The 14,910-nt window shown below is 36.3% G+C and overlaps 1 protein-coding gene across 2 annotated transcripts in view; it reads left to right on the top strand.

The window, feature by feature from the left end:
* The window catches only part of PALS1 (protein associated with LIN7 1, MAGUK p55 family member), a 61,481-nt gene that overhangs the window by 11,734 nt on the left and 34,837 nt on the right, over positions 1 to 14,910 (top strand). For both annotated transcript variants that reach the window (XM_032180497.2, XM_032180496.2), the window contains exon 3: positions 7,972 to 8,180. In XM_032180497.2, the coding sequence (XP_032036388.1) occupies positions 7,972 to 8,180 (209 nt within the window). The remainder of the gene's footprint in view (positions 1 to 7,971; positions 8,181 to 14,910) is intronic.

Genomic DNA, 14,910 nt, shown 5'->3' with positions numbered 1-14,910 from the left:
GTCTCTTTATTCCAACTCTGGAGCAATTTCTTTCTTTTCTTTTCTTTTCTTTTCTTTTCTTTCTTTTCTTGAGGTGGAGTCTTGCTCTGTTGCCCAGGCTGGAGTGCAGTGGTGCAATCTCGGCTCAATGCAATCTCCGCCTTTCCAGGTTCAAGCGATTCTCCTGCCTCAGCCTCCCGAGTGGCTGGGATTACAGACATGTGCCACCACACCCAGCTAATTTTTGTATTTTTAGTAGAGTCGGGGTTTCACCATGTTGGTCAGGCTGGTCTTCAACTCCTGACCTCATGATCTGCCCTCCTCGGCCTCCTAAAGTGCTGGGATTACAGGTGTGAGCCACCGTGCCCGTCTCAAGTCTGGAGCAGTTTCTGCTACATCATGTCATCTTCTTTTCTTTGTTATTAATTTTTATTCAGGATCCACATTTCATATGTATGTACATGCTTCTCTGTGTTTTAAGAAATCATAGATATGTGTTCAGTCATAGTGAAGTCTGCTAAATTCCTGCCTTCAGATATTTTAATTACAGTGAAAGCTAAAAGATTACATTTTAAAAATACATTTATGTGAAAGAATTTTATGCTCTTTTTTCCTGAGGGTTTTATTAGAGTAAAAATACTTCATTCCTGATTGCTTCTTACTAGCCTTCATTTCCCACCACTCTATTATTATTTATTTATTAAAATATTCTGAAAATATTTTATTGGAGAAAGTTTGTTATATCCAGTGCAAACCTGGATTGATTCTTCTGTTTTTCTGTTTACATTCCCTTAAGATTAATGTATTTGTCCATTTGGTTTACTTAGAATCAGGTGTAAGTATCCATCTGATAGGTAATATTCATGTAATCACAGTAAAGAAACAAATATAGCTTCAGCCGGATTCACTTAGTAAGAGAACAGTTGTGAGTTTATGGTTTTGTTTGTTTTGCCTAAGCACACAAAATTGGACATCATTTCTCTTAAAATTTTTTTTTTTTTTTTGCTCTTCCTGTTTCTGTTTGTATGTTCTATTGCTGACTTTTTTACAAATTCAGATTAAAGGATACCTCTATTCCAATGTGTAATCTGCTGTGGTTTTTAAAAGTACCTATGTGTGGTCCTTGAATTTAAGGCAGTTTTATGTATTTTATTTTAAAGTAATTTGAAATGTCATAACAGGTATTTGTAATTCATTTCTTGGATAGGAAAAGATGTATTTTGAGAAATAAATGATATATTTTATGTTAATATAGTCAACACAAATATCTGTTATGTAAGAATCATGAGAAATTAGCATAAGGTATAGTTTGCTATTGTCAGTCATAGCCTCAGGTTTTTAAGTTTTTGTTTAAAATGAAGTGTAATAGCTTTTTGCCAAACTTTTTTTTCTTGTTCATAATCTGCTAACACATCAAACTGTAAGAGAAGTACTCCCCGAACATTGTGTGTGTCTCCTTGCTAGTATTTGATTAATACCCATATGACAGGAGACAACTTCTCAGCCTTTTTCACATCTAGAAACAGCAACCTTGTTTTAAATGAGGGAAGAATGGGCAACTGATTTATTTCTTTGAGAGGAAGCCTTCAGTTTCTAAACAATACATCATCATTTATCTGTGAGTAGACAAAGTATTCTTTTAAGAATCAAAAATATGATTGGCAAGATTAAGTAATTGGGTGGTTTTTAATGAAAAGCATTTGTAAATTTGACAATGTATGATAATAAAAGTACAGGGATGGAATTGATAGAAAATACTTAGAAAGGATGAACTGAATTTTCTTGTTTAAAAGCAGTTAGAATTTTTTTGAAAGATAAGAAATAGTGATATGGGAACTAGATATCAAATGAATAATTAGTATTATAAATGGTAAAAAAATTTGATATTAGGGAGGCTTTCCTTAAAATTGGCATTAGTTTTTAAAGCTTGCTTTGTTACAAATATTATTCTCTTTGTTCTTTCATAATCAGAGCAAACTACCTTGTGAGAGAAATCCTCAGAAAAGAAAATAATGCAGGTTAGAGTGGGTTAAGCTAGAGCAGGGTAATTTTCATATATTTCTATATTATAGATTTCACTGTTTTTGTGTTCTCAGATAAGTAATTTTGGGCCAGGGATGTGGACAAGGAAATATATAGATAGAATACTTGAATAAACTAGGGATGACTGCCATCTATCATATATGTGACTATAAAATTGTTGTCTTTGAAGCAGTGTCAGGAAAGGGAACACACACACACCCGTATATATCTGTGGTGAGCTGTTTAGTGGTTAATGAAAAGACTCCTGGAATTTGTGATTAGGGGCTTTCTAATCTATGAGATACTATTAGTGTGAAGAAGGAAAAACACACCATGGGGAAGAAAACTGGGATGAATAAAGCTAAAGAACAAAATATTTTCATAGAATTAATAGCATTGTTTCAGTCTTAATTAGTGTCTGCATATTTTTTGTCAGATGGCTCTGGTATTCAAACTATTAAGTCAAAAGATGATTGACATTTTAAAGTAAAATAGCTCTTTCAGATTTCATTCTGGCATTTAACTGACTTTTGATTGATCATGGCGCATACTGGAATTTTGTCTGATTGTAAACTTTTTAAAGGTTGGCTTTAAGATAAAGTTTACTTCAAGCCAACAGACAAAATCCCAGTGCCGGTAAGTCTTGAGTCTTAGTTCAGCCTGCTTCTGAGAAGTTGATTATTTTTACTATCAAATTTTTGTTTAGCTATTGTTACAGATATTTCCAAATAAGTGTTATTAGCCATTTCTTCAGGGAATTTTTTTTACCTTCCTGGAATTGAAATAATTAAATCTGTTGTCGCTAGATTTAATGTTTGAAGTGTTGGGATCATTTGAGAATTCTGTGATTTAGTCAAGTTGCTAAAATTAGACCTAAAGATGTAAAAATTCATTAGAGTATATGTATAGTAATGTAGATTTTGTTTATTAAATACACATAATTCTATAGAAAAGTAACTGCTACATCATTTAGTCATTGACACAATACGTTAAAACTTCATTCCGCTTATTAAGCAGTAGTAGGTTTTAAAACTTATTTCTGCCTGCAAAGATTTGCTTCGTTGTCTTACAGCACATTCAGAAATGTATGCGGTAGCTGCATATTGGAAAGTGCAGGGATAGTAGAGTCAAAACTGAGTTTAAATACTTTTTAATGTCACTAAATTGCACTATTGACTTTGGGCATGTTACTTAATTTTTCTGAGCCTCGGTTTCAGGATTTTCTTGAGGACCAAATGAAAAAAGCATTTGAGTAAATGGCACACTACAGGTTTGAATGAAATTTAATTTTTGTGAGAACCAGAAGCTACAGAGAGATCATCTAACCCTGTAGTCCATAAAATTAATTTGTGGATCTTAACCACTAATTTCTTATTTCATTTTTAAAATAACAGCTTTATTAAGGTATAATTCACATACCATAAAATTTTGTCTTTTAAACTGTAGAATTCATTAGTTTTTAATATACTCACAAGGTTGTGCAGGCAGGCATGGTGGTTCACGCCCGTATTAGTAGCACCTTTGGAGGCCGAGGCAGGAGGATCTCTTGAGCCTAGGAGTTTGAGACCAGCTTGGGCAACATAGACCCTATGTCTTAAAAACAAACAAACAAAAAAAAACAAAAAAAAAAAAGCTGGGCATGGTGGCATGCTTCTGTAGTCCCAGCATACTAGGGAGGCTGAGGCAGGAGGATTTTTTGAGCCCAGGAGATCAAGGCTGCAGTGCAAAAAAAAAAAACCAAGGTTGTGCAACCATCTCTACTATATAATTCCAAAGTATGTACCCATTAATGGTCACTCCCTATTCTCTCCACCACCTGGCCCCTGACAGCCACGAATATACTTTCTGTCTTTTTGGATTTGCTTATTCTAGACATTTTATATGAATGAAATTACATAACATAGGCTCTTTTGTGACTGGCCTCTTTTCACGTACCATTATGTTTTCAGGGTTCATCCATATTGTAGCATGAATCAGTACTTCATTTCTTTTTTATGGATGAATTAATATTCCACTGTACAAATATACCACATCTTGTTTTTCCATTCATCTAGGTTAAAAAATTTTTATTTTTATTTTTATTTTTTTGTAGAGATGGGGTCTTACTATGTTGCCCAGGCTGGTCTTGACCTCCCGGTCTCAAGTGATCCTCCCACCTTGGCCTTCCAAAGTGTTAGGATTAGAGGCATGAGCCACCACAATTTTAATTCCATAGGTAGATATACTGGAAACAGATGTAATTTCCTCCTACTTAGTAATATTAAGTTCCCCATCTGAGTATCATATGTGACCCTACAGTTTAGAGGAAAAGAAATCTTAAAAGTTTCAGAAAAAAAGTCATGAAGTTGGTTGGACTTGAAATTTCTGAGGACAGGTTAAAAGAATCAGAATTATTTACACAATGAAATGGAGAAGCTTAATGCTGAGTATAGGTCCCTAGAAGCTATCTGTTTTCATATGGGGCAAATGAGAATAATATATAAAAATAAATGATGCCAATCCAGATGGAGATTCCTTAGGTAATTTTTTTTTTTTTTTTGGAGACAGGGTCTCACTCTATCATCCAGGCTAGAGTGCAGTGGTGTGATACTGGGTCACTGCAACCTCCACCACCCAGGTTCAAGTGATTCTCCTGCCTCAGCCTCCCAAGTAGCTGGGACTACAGGAGCATGCCGCCACACCTGGTTAATTTTTGTATTTTTTTAGTAGAGATGGAGTTTCGCCATGTTGGCCAGGCTGGTCTCAAACTCCTGACTTCATGTGATCCACCTGCCTCAGCCTCCCAAAGTGCTGGGATCACAGGCATGAGCCACCATCGCACGTGGCTGACTTTTTATAAGTCTTTATAAAAAAGACTTTTTTCCCTGTCGTCATTCTCTGAATAATACAACAGCTATTTACATTGTATTAAGTATTATAAGTAATCTAGAGCTGATTTTAGGTAACTGGAGGATGTGTATACCTTATATGCAAATACTCCACCATTTTATGTAAGGGACTTGAGCATCTGCACATTTTTCTGTCTGTGGGACGTCTTGGAACCAATCTCCCACTGATACCAAGGGACAACTATATATATAAAATAAGGAAGACTAAACATATATATGTTTAAAAGGAAGACTAAAGTTGTTTTGATTTGGGGCAGGAAAGATAGTGAACCTCAAGAATCAACCGAAGAACTGTTAAAATCTATTTAAAAATTTAACTGCTGTTCAAATTGTGGGATACAAAATAAATAAGAGTCAGTGGTGTTTCTGCAGACCTTATAAGAAGAGAGCTGACAAAAACATACATTGGGAAGATTTTTTTCCTTTTTTTTTTTTTTTTTTTTTTGAGACAGAGTCTGTCTCTGTCGCCCAAGCTGGAGTGCAGTGGCACTATCTCGGCTCACTGCAAGCTCTGCCTCCCAGGTTCATGCCATTCTCCTGGCTCAGCCTCCCAAGTATCTGGGACTACAGGCGCCCGCCACCACGCCCGGCTAATTTTTTTTGTATTTTTAGTAGAGACGGGGTTTCACCATGTTCGCCAGGATGGTCTCCATCTCCTGACCTCATGATCCGCCCACCTCGGTCTCCCAAAGTGCTGGGATTACAGGCGTGAGCCACCGTGCCCGGCCTCCCTGTCTTTTTTATACTGTCTTTGACTGTGTAAGTCCTAGTATGTGCTCTAAGTTTTTCCTAGACTCATTTACAGGTTTAATTTTAGTCAAAATCTCAATAGGACTTTTCTTTTTGGAAGACTAGGAAAGAGGGAATGGGAGGTAACGAAAAAGTGACTTATAACTAATTTACAATAGTCAAGAAACTTTTAAAGATCAGGTACTTGTCATATTAATATGAACAAACATTATAATGCTACTCTAATAAAACAGTATAGTTCTGATAGATCAGTGAAATAAAGACAGACTCTGATATGTGTAAGAATTTGGTGGCATTGTTAATCAGTGGAAAAGGAATTATTATTTGATGAGGTCTCACTCAGTTGCCCAGGCTAGAGTGCAGTAGCGTGATCATGGCCCCAGTGGATTCTCCCACCTCAGCCTCATGAGTAGCTGGGACTAAGGCGCATGCCACAATGCCTGGCTAATATTTTGTATTTTTAAAAATTATTGTTATTTTAAAAAGAGACAGGATCTCACCATGTTGCCCAGGCTGGTCTCGAACGCCTGAGCTCAAGCAGTCTATCCACCTCAGCCTCCCAAAGTGCTGGGAACACAGGCGTGAGCCACTGTGCCTAGACATTTTTTATTATTTCTTTAGTAGAGACAGGGCTTCACCATATTGCCCAGGCTGGTCTCGACCTCCTGGACTCAAGCAATCCACCCACTTCAGCTTCCCAAAGTGCTGGGGTTACAGACCTGAGCCACTGCGCCTGGCCAGGAATGATTATTTAATAAATGGTACTAGAATCATTGGTTATTTGGAAGAAAAAGTTAAATTTTTTCAGATCTATGCCAAAATAAATTCTAGATGAATTAAAATTAAATAGAAGTTAAATAAAGTAGAAATTATAAGAAGCTAGAAGAAATGTAGATAAATATTTTTTAATGACCTACAAGAAGTTTACAAGCATACAAACAGTGAAAGAAATCACACAGGAAAAGTGGGGGGATCAGAGTTGACAAATTCTATAATAAGAGCAACCACAAATATAATTAAGAGGTAAATGGAAATATTGGAAAACGATTCCCAACAAATATGACAGAGTATATGTGCATGCGTACGTACACTCACACAGCCTATTTGGGAGCAGGGAAGAGACTACCAGAGAGTGCAATGGTGTGATCTCGGTCATGCAACCTCCACCTCCTGGTTCAAGTGTTCTCTCTGCCTCCGGTAGTGGTTACAGGCTCCTGCCTCACCTCCCAAGTAGCTAGGATTACAGGTGCCCGCCACTGCACCCAGCTAATTTTTGTATTTTTAATAGAGACAGGGTTTCACCATCTTGGCCAGGCTGGTCTCGAACTCCTGACCTCATGATCTACCCGTCTGGGCCTCCCAGAGTGCTGGGATTACAAGGCGTGAGCCACTGTGTCCAGCCTACCAGTGCTTCTTAACCATTTTGGAATAACATTTTCCAAAAAAATGCTTGTGCTATTTATGCACACTAACAGGCAGACACAATGCACATACATATGCCCACAACTTTCAGTACAACTTAGGAGACTCACATATTCATTAGAGTTTTATAGACCACAAAAGAAGTGCCTGGTAAATGTGAATAAACCTTAACTTCCTTACTAGTCAAATAAATGGAAGATTTTTAAAAATAATAATATCAAATATTGCTGAAAATATTGCTAATGGAATGCAAATTAGTAAAGCCTCCCTAGAAAAGCTGTTTGACTTTTTAAAAAATGTCAGAATCTTATCTAAAAGTTCTATTTCTGGGACTTACCTTATGAAGACATCAGAATCTCAGACAAATTTGTATGTAGCACTGATTATTATGTACTGAAATGCTTGTTTTTATGGTAGCAAAAAATTGGAAGCAATCTAAATGTTCAACTTTAGTTTAATGGTTACTATAAATTATGGTTTAGCCATGTAATAGAATATCATGGAATCATTAAATATTTAAAAAGACTAGTGATATGGGAAAACATTTACAATGTACTGTTAAAAAGGAAATAGGATGTTAAGAAAAAAATATTTTTAGGTGATGGGATTATTGGTGGTTTTAAATTTCTTTATTTTTGCATTCCTCCCCCCACTTGTTTTTATATTGAATGTGTATTAGTTTTATAATTAAAACACCATTGTAAAAATGCAAGTTATTCTGTTGTGTAATTTTTTACAAAGTTTACTTAAAAACCTATGAAATGACCATGATTGACAATAATATATGCAGAATTTGGTATTTTTCTGAAAACTTAAATTGTTAACTGGTTCAAAGAAATGTTCTCTGAAAATGCATGTTGAATTAATACTGAAACAGTTAACTTTTGGATACCTTTTCTTCTTCTACTAGAAATAGAAGACTTGTTTTCTTCACTTAAACATATCCAACATACTTTGGTAGATTCTCAGAGCCAGCAGGATATTTCACTGCTTTTACAACTTGTTCAAAATAAGGATTTCCAGAATGCATTTAAGATACACAATGCCATCACAGTACACATGAACAAGGCCAGTCCTCCATTTCCTCTTATCTCCAACGCACAAGATCTTGCTCAAGAGGTATGTATTCTAAACATCTTGTTGATGTCTACAAGGTAATTAGCAGTGGCAGGAAGGCAGGATTATTGGAAAATACTAATGTGACTATAAGATTTGTTTGAATTAATTACTGTTAATTACATGTTAATAATGTATTGTGACAGATTACTACATGCATTTTATCCTAAAAAAAGTTTACTTCCGAGTCAGAACATTGTTTCATGAAGTTAATTTTTTATATAAAATCATAAATTTGGATAGTAACAAATATTTGAATTACTAGAGAGCAATTTTTTAATGTTTATAGTTTTATGAATTTTAAGCATTATACCTTATAAACTGAGATAGTGAATACTGATGAGATATAATTATAACTGATAATCAGGTATTATATAACTCCTAAGATTTATTATGTCTAGGTATTTTGAAGTTTTCCTCCTATAAAAACTGTAGACATTTCAAATTATTAAATCTTAATATACTGTGGGAGTTTTTATTGTTAACATGATGACTTAAATTCTTGTTTCTGATGCTAACCAGTGTTCAGTGTTTGATCTGTTATGCAAACATCGTTTAAATTTAAGATTTAAAAAGGGTATAAATAAACTCTTCTGTTTTGGGGAGTAGACAGTCTCTCATTATGCTAGCGTTTTAAGTTATTTTGGTATTATTAGAATGAATAATTCTGGAATCCCATGAAGTGAATGTATTTCATTGAATGCCAACATGAGCAGAAAATGGGCTATGGGGGAGGGAGGACATCTAGAGCTACAGAACCTATAAAATAGGTTAGAAGGTACTTTGTTGATTAGCACATAATTGTCCCCAAGGGAGATATTTTTTCTCACTTGTCATATTTACTTATGGTTTAAATGGTTTTCTGAAATTTCTTAAAATTACTTTTCTTACAGAGATTGAAATAGCGGTACCTTGATCTTACACTATTCACACACATAGGCAATTCTGGACTCACTTCCAGGATAGAAGGAAAAGACGAGTACCAATATATTTGGTAAAAATATGACATATTTGAGAGCACACAGGCAAGTGAAGCTGGTTTCAAATCCAGTTGGAAAGAATACAAAATAAATCATTATAATCATTCCTGTCCCTGTTAGGAGGAAGGTTTGTCCAGCTGGCTACTGGGTCCTTGTTTTGCTAAATACAACAATGGGTGAAGAAGAGAGTGAGAGAAGCAAGACAGATCACAATTGCTCCAATTGAAAAAAGCTGACACACACAATGGAAAGGTGGAAAGAAGGGAGAAAAGAAACAACTTAGCTTAAAGGGTTTTAGGAGTTGAGAAAAGCAAAGAACTAGAAGTGGCTTAAAGAGTAAATGCCTTGGGAAGAAAGAAGTTGTTAAAAAGGACTTTTAAAAAAATCAATTTTGAATATTAGTTTTAGGATAGTTCACTATTGTAAAAGTACCGTATAAAGGAGATTTTCTGAAAGTTTGCTTTCACATCCTTACAGTAACTATAGTGTCTTCAGTGATAGAACGTGAATGGTTTCCCCTGGAGTGTGCATGACTGTGAAGTTGCCCTTTCAGTACATTATACTTGTGAAAAAAGCACATAGAACTCAACAAGGAGAGGAGTGTTAAATCTGATAACAAAATCGTAAAGGTTAAATGGACCCATTGCCTTTATTTTACAGCTGGAAAAAAATATCAGCAATCACCAGTCCAACTCCCCTGTTTCACATTCTGAATATTGAGGCCTAGTGAGGTTAAGTTTAAAAAAAAAATCTCAAGAAATTTAGTGAAACACTCAGAAGTATTCTTTGTTTACATGGCTTAAAATATCAGTTAAACATTAGGTATCATATAATAATAAGGCCTATGAAAACCTCAAATTTTAAGGTCTAGATTAAATCTTTGATGATCTAGCATATTTACTAATAAATACAAACCAAATTTCTTAGATATTATAGTGCTTTTTATTTTTTTTGAGATGGAGTCTTGCACTGTTGCCCAGGCTGGAGTGCAGTGGCACGATCTCAGCTCACTGCAAGCTCCGCCTCCTGGGTTCACGCCATTCTCCTGCCTCAGCCTCTGGAGTAGCTGGGGCTACAGGTGCCCGCCACCACACCCAGCTAATTTTTTGTGCTTTTAGTAGAGATGGGGTTTCACCGTGTTAGCCAGGATGGTCTCGATCTCCTGACCTCGTGATCCACCCAACTCGGCCTCCCAAAGTGCTGGAATTACAGGCGTGAGCCACTGCGCCTGGCCCTAGGATATTATAGTTCTTTTATAAAGAAAATTTAGAACTTGGACTTCATTAGATGAACTTATAAACACCTTTAAGAGTAAAAATGAAAGCCAACACACTGAGAAATGGTATTTGATTTTGAGATATTGAAGTGTGTGTGTGTGTGTGTGTGTGTGTGTGTAAATATATGACAAAAACTTGTCTATGAAATATATAAAGAACTCTTGTTGGCCGGGTGTGGTCTGTAATCCCAGCACTTTGGGAGGCTCACGCCTGTAATCCCAGCATTTTGGGAGGCCAAGGCGGGTGGATCATTTGAGGTCAGGAGTTCAAGACCAGCCTGGCCAGCATGGTGAAACCCGGTCTCTACTGAAAAAAAAAAAAACAAAAACAAAAACAAAAATTAGCTGGCTGTAGTGGTGTGCACCTGTAATTCTAGCTGCTTGGGAGGCTGAGGCAGGAGAATCACTTGAACCCGGGAGGCGAAGGTTGCAGTGAGCTGAGATTGCACCACTGCATTCCAGTCTGGGCGACAGAGTAAGACCCTGTCTTTAAAAAAAAAAAAAAAAAAAAAAAAAGACTCTTGGAAATTAATAAGAAAAAAGACTACTCAGTTAAAAAAAATTGACAAAGAACACTCACTTCACAAAAAAGAGGAAATCCAAATGGCCAATAGCAATGAAAAGATACTAGGCATCATTGGCCAACAGAGAAATGCAAATTAAAACATAATGTGATACTGTTACACTGACACCAGAATGACAATGATTACAATTTAAAAGACTGTCAGTATGGTTTGTGAACTTACGGAACAACTGAAACTCTCATCCATCACTGGTGGAGTATAAATTGGTACTACCACTTTGGAAAAATGTTTGGCAGTATCTGCTAAAGCTAATGTACCTATATACTGTGACCCAGCAATTTCACTTGTAGGTATATAGCCAAGAGAAATGAAAATGTATCCACAGAAAAGCTTAAAAACAGATGTTCATAGCAACCAGATAATAGAAACTGAAAAAAACCTAGATGTTTATCAACCTGTGAAAGTTGAATTAGGCTTTTGCTGTGGAGGAACAATGAGTAAACAATTACAGTCTAATGAGAAGTGCTATGATGGCAGTATGAGAAGAGTGCCAACAGCACCGAGATATGCCTCATTCTGTTTTGGGAGGATAGGAAGGATGAGGGGAATGATGGGAAGAAGGAAAAAACAGAAGGAAATTTAATTTGCTGAGTCTTGAGGGGTGACCGGGAATATACCAGCAAGCGTAAGAAAGAGGAAAAGGCATTCCATGCTCAAAGGGTACAGAAGCGGTAGTGAGAGAGAAAGCCTGGCATATTTCTTGAATGCTAAGTAAGTATAGGACTTAATGTTAAAAGATGGTGTCCAGAGGCCAGGCGCAGTGGCTCACGCCTGTAATCCCAGCATTTTGGGAGGCCAAGGCGGGCAGATCACGAGGTCAGGAGATTGAGACCATCCTGGCTAACACGGTGAAACCCTGTCTCTACTAAAAATACAAAAAAATTAGCTGGGTGTGGTGGTACTCAGGAGGCTGAGGCAGGAGAATGGCATGAACCCGGGGAGGCGGAGCTTGCAGTGAGCCGAGATTGTGCCACTGCTACTCTCCAGCCTGGGCAACGGAGTGAGACTCTGTCTCAAAAAAAAAAAAAAAAAAAGGTGTCTAGATCCTGCAGGCCATTAATAAATTTAAATTTATCTTATGATGGATTACTTCGGTAAATATTTAAAATATTTTAAAAGAATTAATAGGTTAAAGGAGAAAACCATATGATCTTTGTTTTGAGAGAGTCTCACTCTGTCACCCAGGCTGCTGTGCAGTGGCATAATTACGGCTCACTGCAACCTCAACCTCCTGGGCTCAAGCAGTCCTCCCACCTCAGCCTCCTGAGTAGCTGGAACTCAAACTCCTGGGCTCAAACAATCCTTCCATCTCAGCCTCCCAGAGTACTGGGATTACAGGCGTGAGCCACAGCACCTGGCCTCCTATGATCATTTTGATGCAGAGAAGGCATCTGAAAAAAATTCAGTATTTTTTCTTTGTTGATAGAAATTCTTAGAAAGCCAGGCACATTATTTTAACTTGATAATAGTCAAAAATAATACCAGATGTGTGACAAAGCACTTTGGGGGAAAAAACGGGGAAAAAAAAGAAAAAGAATAATACCAGAAACCAATAGCATCTTCCTTAATGGTGAAACACCCACACATTGCCATTTAAGTCTTGAATAAGATAAAGAAACTCTAGATGCCCACCACTAGTATTCAACATTTTTTGGCAGTACCAGTCAGTGCAATAAAACAGGAAGAAGTAATGAATTATGAAGTTGTATAGGAACAGGGAAAATATGAATTAATTTATACAGATGCACACACATATCTCATTTAAACTGCATGTAAGAGGTAATGGAAGAATTAATAAACTATTAAGGCTATCTCTGGGTGTTAGATAAATAGGTAATTTTACTAGTTTTTTTGTGTTTCTCAAATTTAACAGGAAAAGGTCACTTCATAAAACATTTAAAACAAGAAATTTATTCTATACATGATTGCGAATCTACTGAAGAATTTTAAACATATCTATATAAACAGGCTTCTAATTTAAAGTATTACTTTGATAACATTGTGGAAAGTCGGTGGAAACATAGAGTAATGTGGAGGCTATTGTAATTGTCCAGATGTAAAATTTTGAATAGCAGTTGCACGTGGATTATAGAAATATTTAAATAGAAAATTAATAGGACATAGTGTCTCTACGTGGGTAATAAAGGTAAAGGAGACATCAAGGATGACTTCCTACCCTCTCTTCCTTTCATTGAATTCATTAAATATTTCAGTGCTGTTTGTCAGACATTCTGCCAATAGCCAGATATGAAGCTGAATAAGATACAATTTTATCTTCATTGAGCTCAGTCTAGTGGGGAAATAGCCCTATTGATAATTTTAAATCGAATGTGTTCAGTCTTATGAGTACATGTTATCTAGGCAAGTAGAATAAGGCAATTCAGGTAGCTGAGACAGCTAGTATAATCACAGTCGTTGTGGGGAGACAGCATGGTTTGTGCAGGGAACAAGTAGTTTAATGCTGAATCAAAAAGGTTAAGGCATAAGGAATGCCAGGAGATAGGGCTGGAAAAGATGAAAGAATCAGATGGTGATGGTCCTTAGATTTACTACTAAGGAGCTTAGACTTAATCTTGTGACAGAGAGCCACTCAGAACTAGAATGATCATATTTCTGTTTTAAAAAGGACATTTAGTGACATAGAAAAATAAAATATTTTAGTAATTTATTAGTATCAAGTCAAAATAGTTATAAAATACTGTTATTAGAGGCTGGGCGTGGTGGCTCATGCCTGTCATCCTAGCACTTTGGGAGGCCAAGGTGGGTGGACCGCCTGAGGTCAGGAATTCGAGACCAGTCTGGCCAACATGGTGAAACCCTGTCTCTACTAAAAATAAAAAAAAAACTAGCTGGGTGTGGTGACGGGCGCCTGTAATCCCAGCTACTCGGGAGGCTGAGGCAGGAGAATCACTTGAACCCGGGAGGCAGAGGTTGCAGTGAGCCAAGATCATGCCATTGCACTCCAGCCTAGGCGACAAGAGTGAAACTCCGTCTCAAAAAAAAAAATACTATTATAAAAACTATGAGTAGCATGATCTCATTTTGGTAAAAACAAATGTCAAGAATAAAGAAGGGATATATACATAGAAATTTTCTCAAAGTTTAGATGCTATGGGTACATTTCTGGAGTAACTGACTTTATTGAGATATAATTTACATGCACTTAAAATGAGTGTGTTTTATTGTATAGTTCAGTGTATTTTGACATATATGTACATCTGTAAAACATACAACTGCCATCAAGTTGTAGAAGCATCTATCACACCACAGAGCTTCTCTCCCATGGCCCTTTGAGACGACAATCACCTCTTTCAATCCTCAGGCCCTATGAATATCCACTGATTTGCTTTCTGTTTTACAAATTTGTCATTTGTGGACATTTCATATAAATGTAATAAGACAATAGGTAGTCTTTTCTGTCAGACTTCTTTTGCTTAGTATAATGTTTTTGAGATTCATCCATGTTGTTCTTGTATCAGTAGTTTGTAAATTGCTGAGTATCATTTCATTCTTTGAATATCCCACAATTTGACCACTTACCTATTGATGGATATTTGGGTTGTTTCCTGTTTATGATTCTAGTAGGTAGGTAATGGCATCTTGTTTTGATTTGTATTTACATAGTGACTAATGATATTGAGCATTATTCTATATGTGTATTGGCTATTTTTCTATCTTTTGTGAAATATCTGGTCAGATCTTATTTCCATTTTAATTGTCTTGAGTTGTAAGAGTTCTTAATATATTCTGGCTACAAGTTCTTTGTCAGATGCATATATCAAGGTGAATATTTTGGTAAAAACAAGTAGAAAAATGTAGGAAGGATATATACCAAAGTGATTATCCCTAAGTATAATAAAAGTCCATTCTTTTACTTCCTTCCTTTTGGTTAT

This window comes from Hylobates moloch, unplaced genomic scaffold, assembly GCF_009828535.3.
Source record: "Hylobates moloch isolate HMO894 unplaced genomic scaffold, HMol_V3 SCAFFOLD_16, whole genome shotgun sequence".
In the NCBI taxonomy this organism is placed as follows: Eukaryota; Metazoa; Chordata; class Mammalia; order Primates; family Hylobatidae; genus Hylobates; species Hylobates moloch.
Note: the sequence above shows the minus strand (reverse complement) of the source record. Positions and strands in the feature narration are given on the sequence as shown.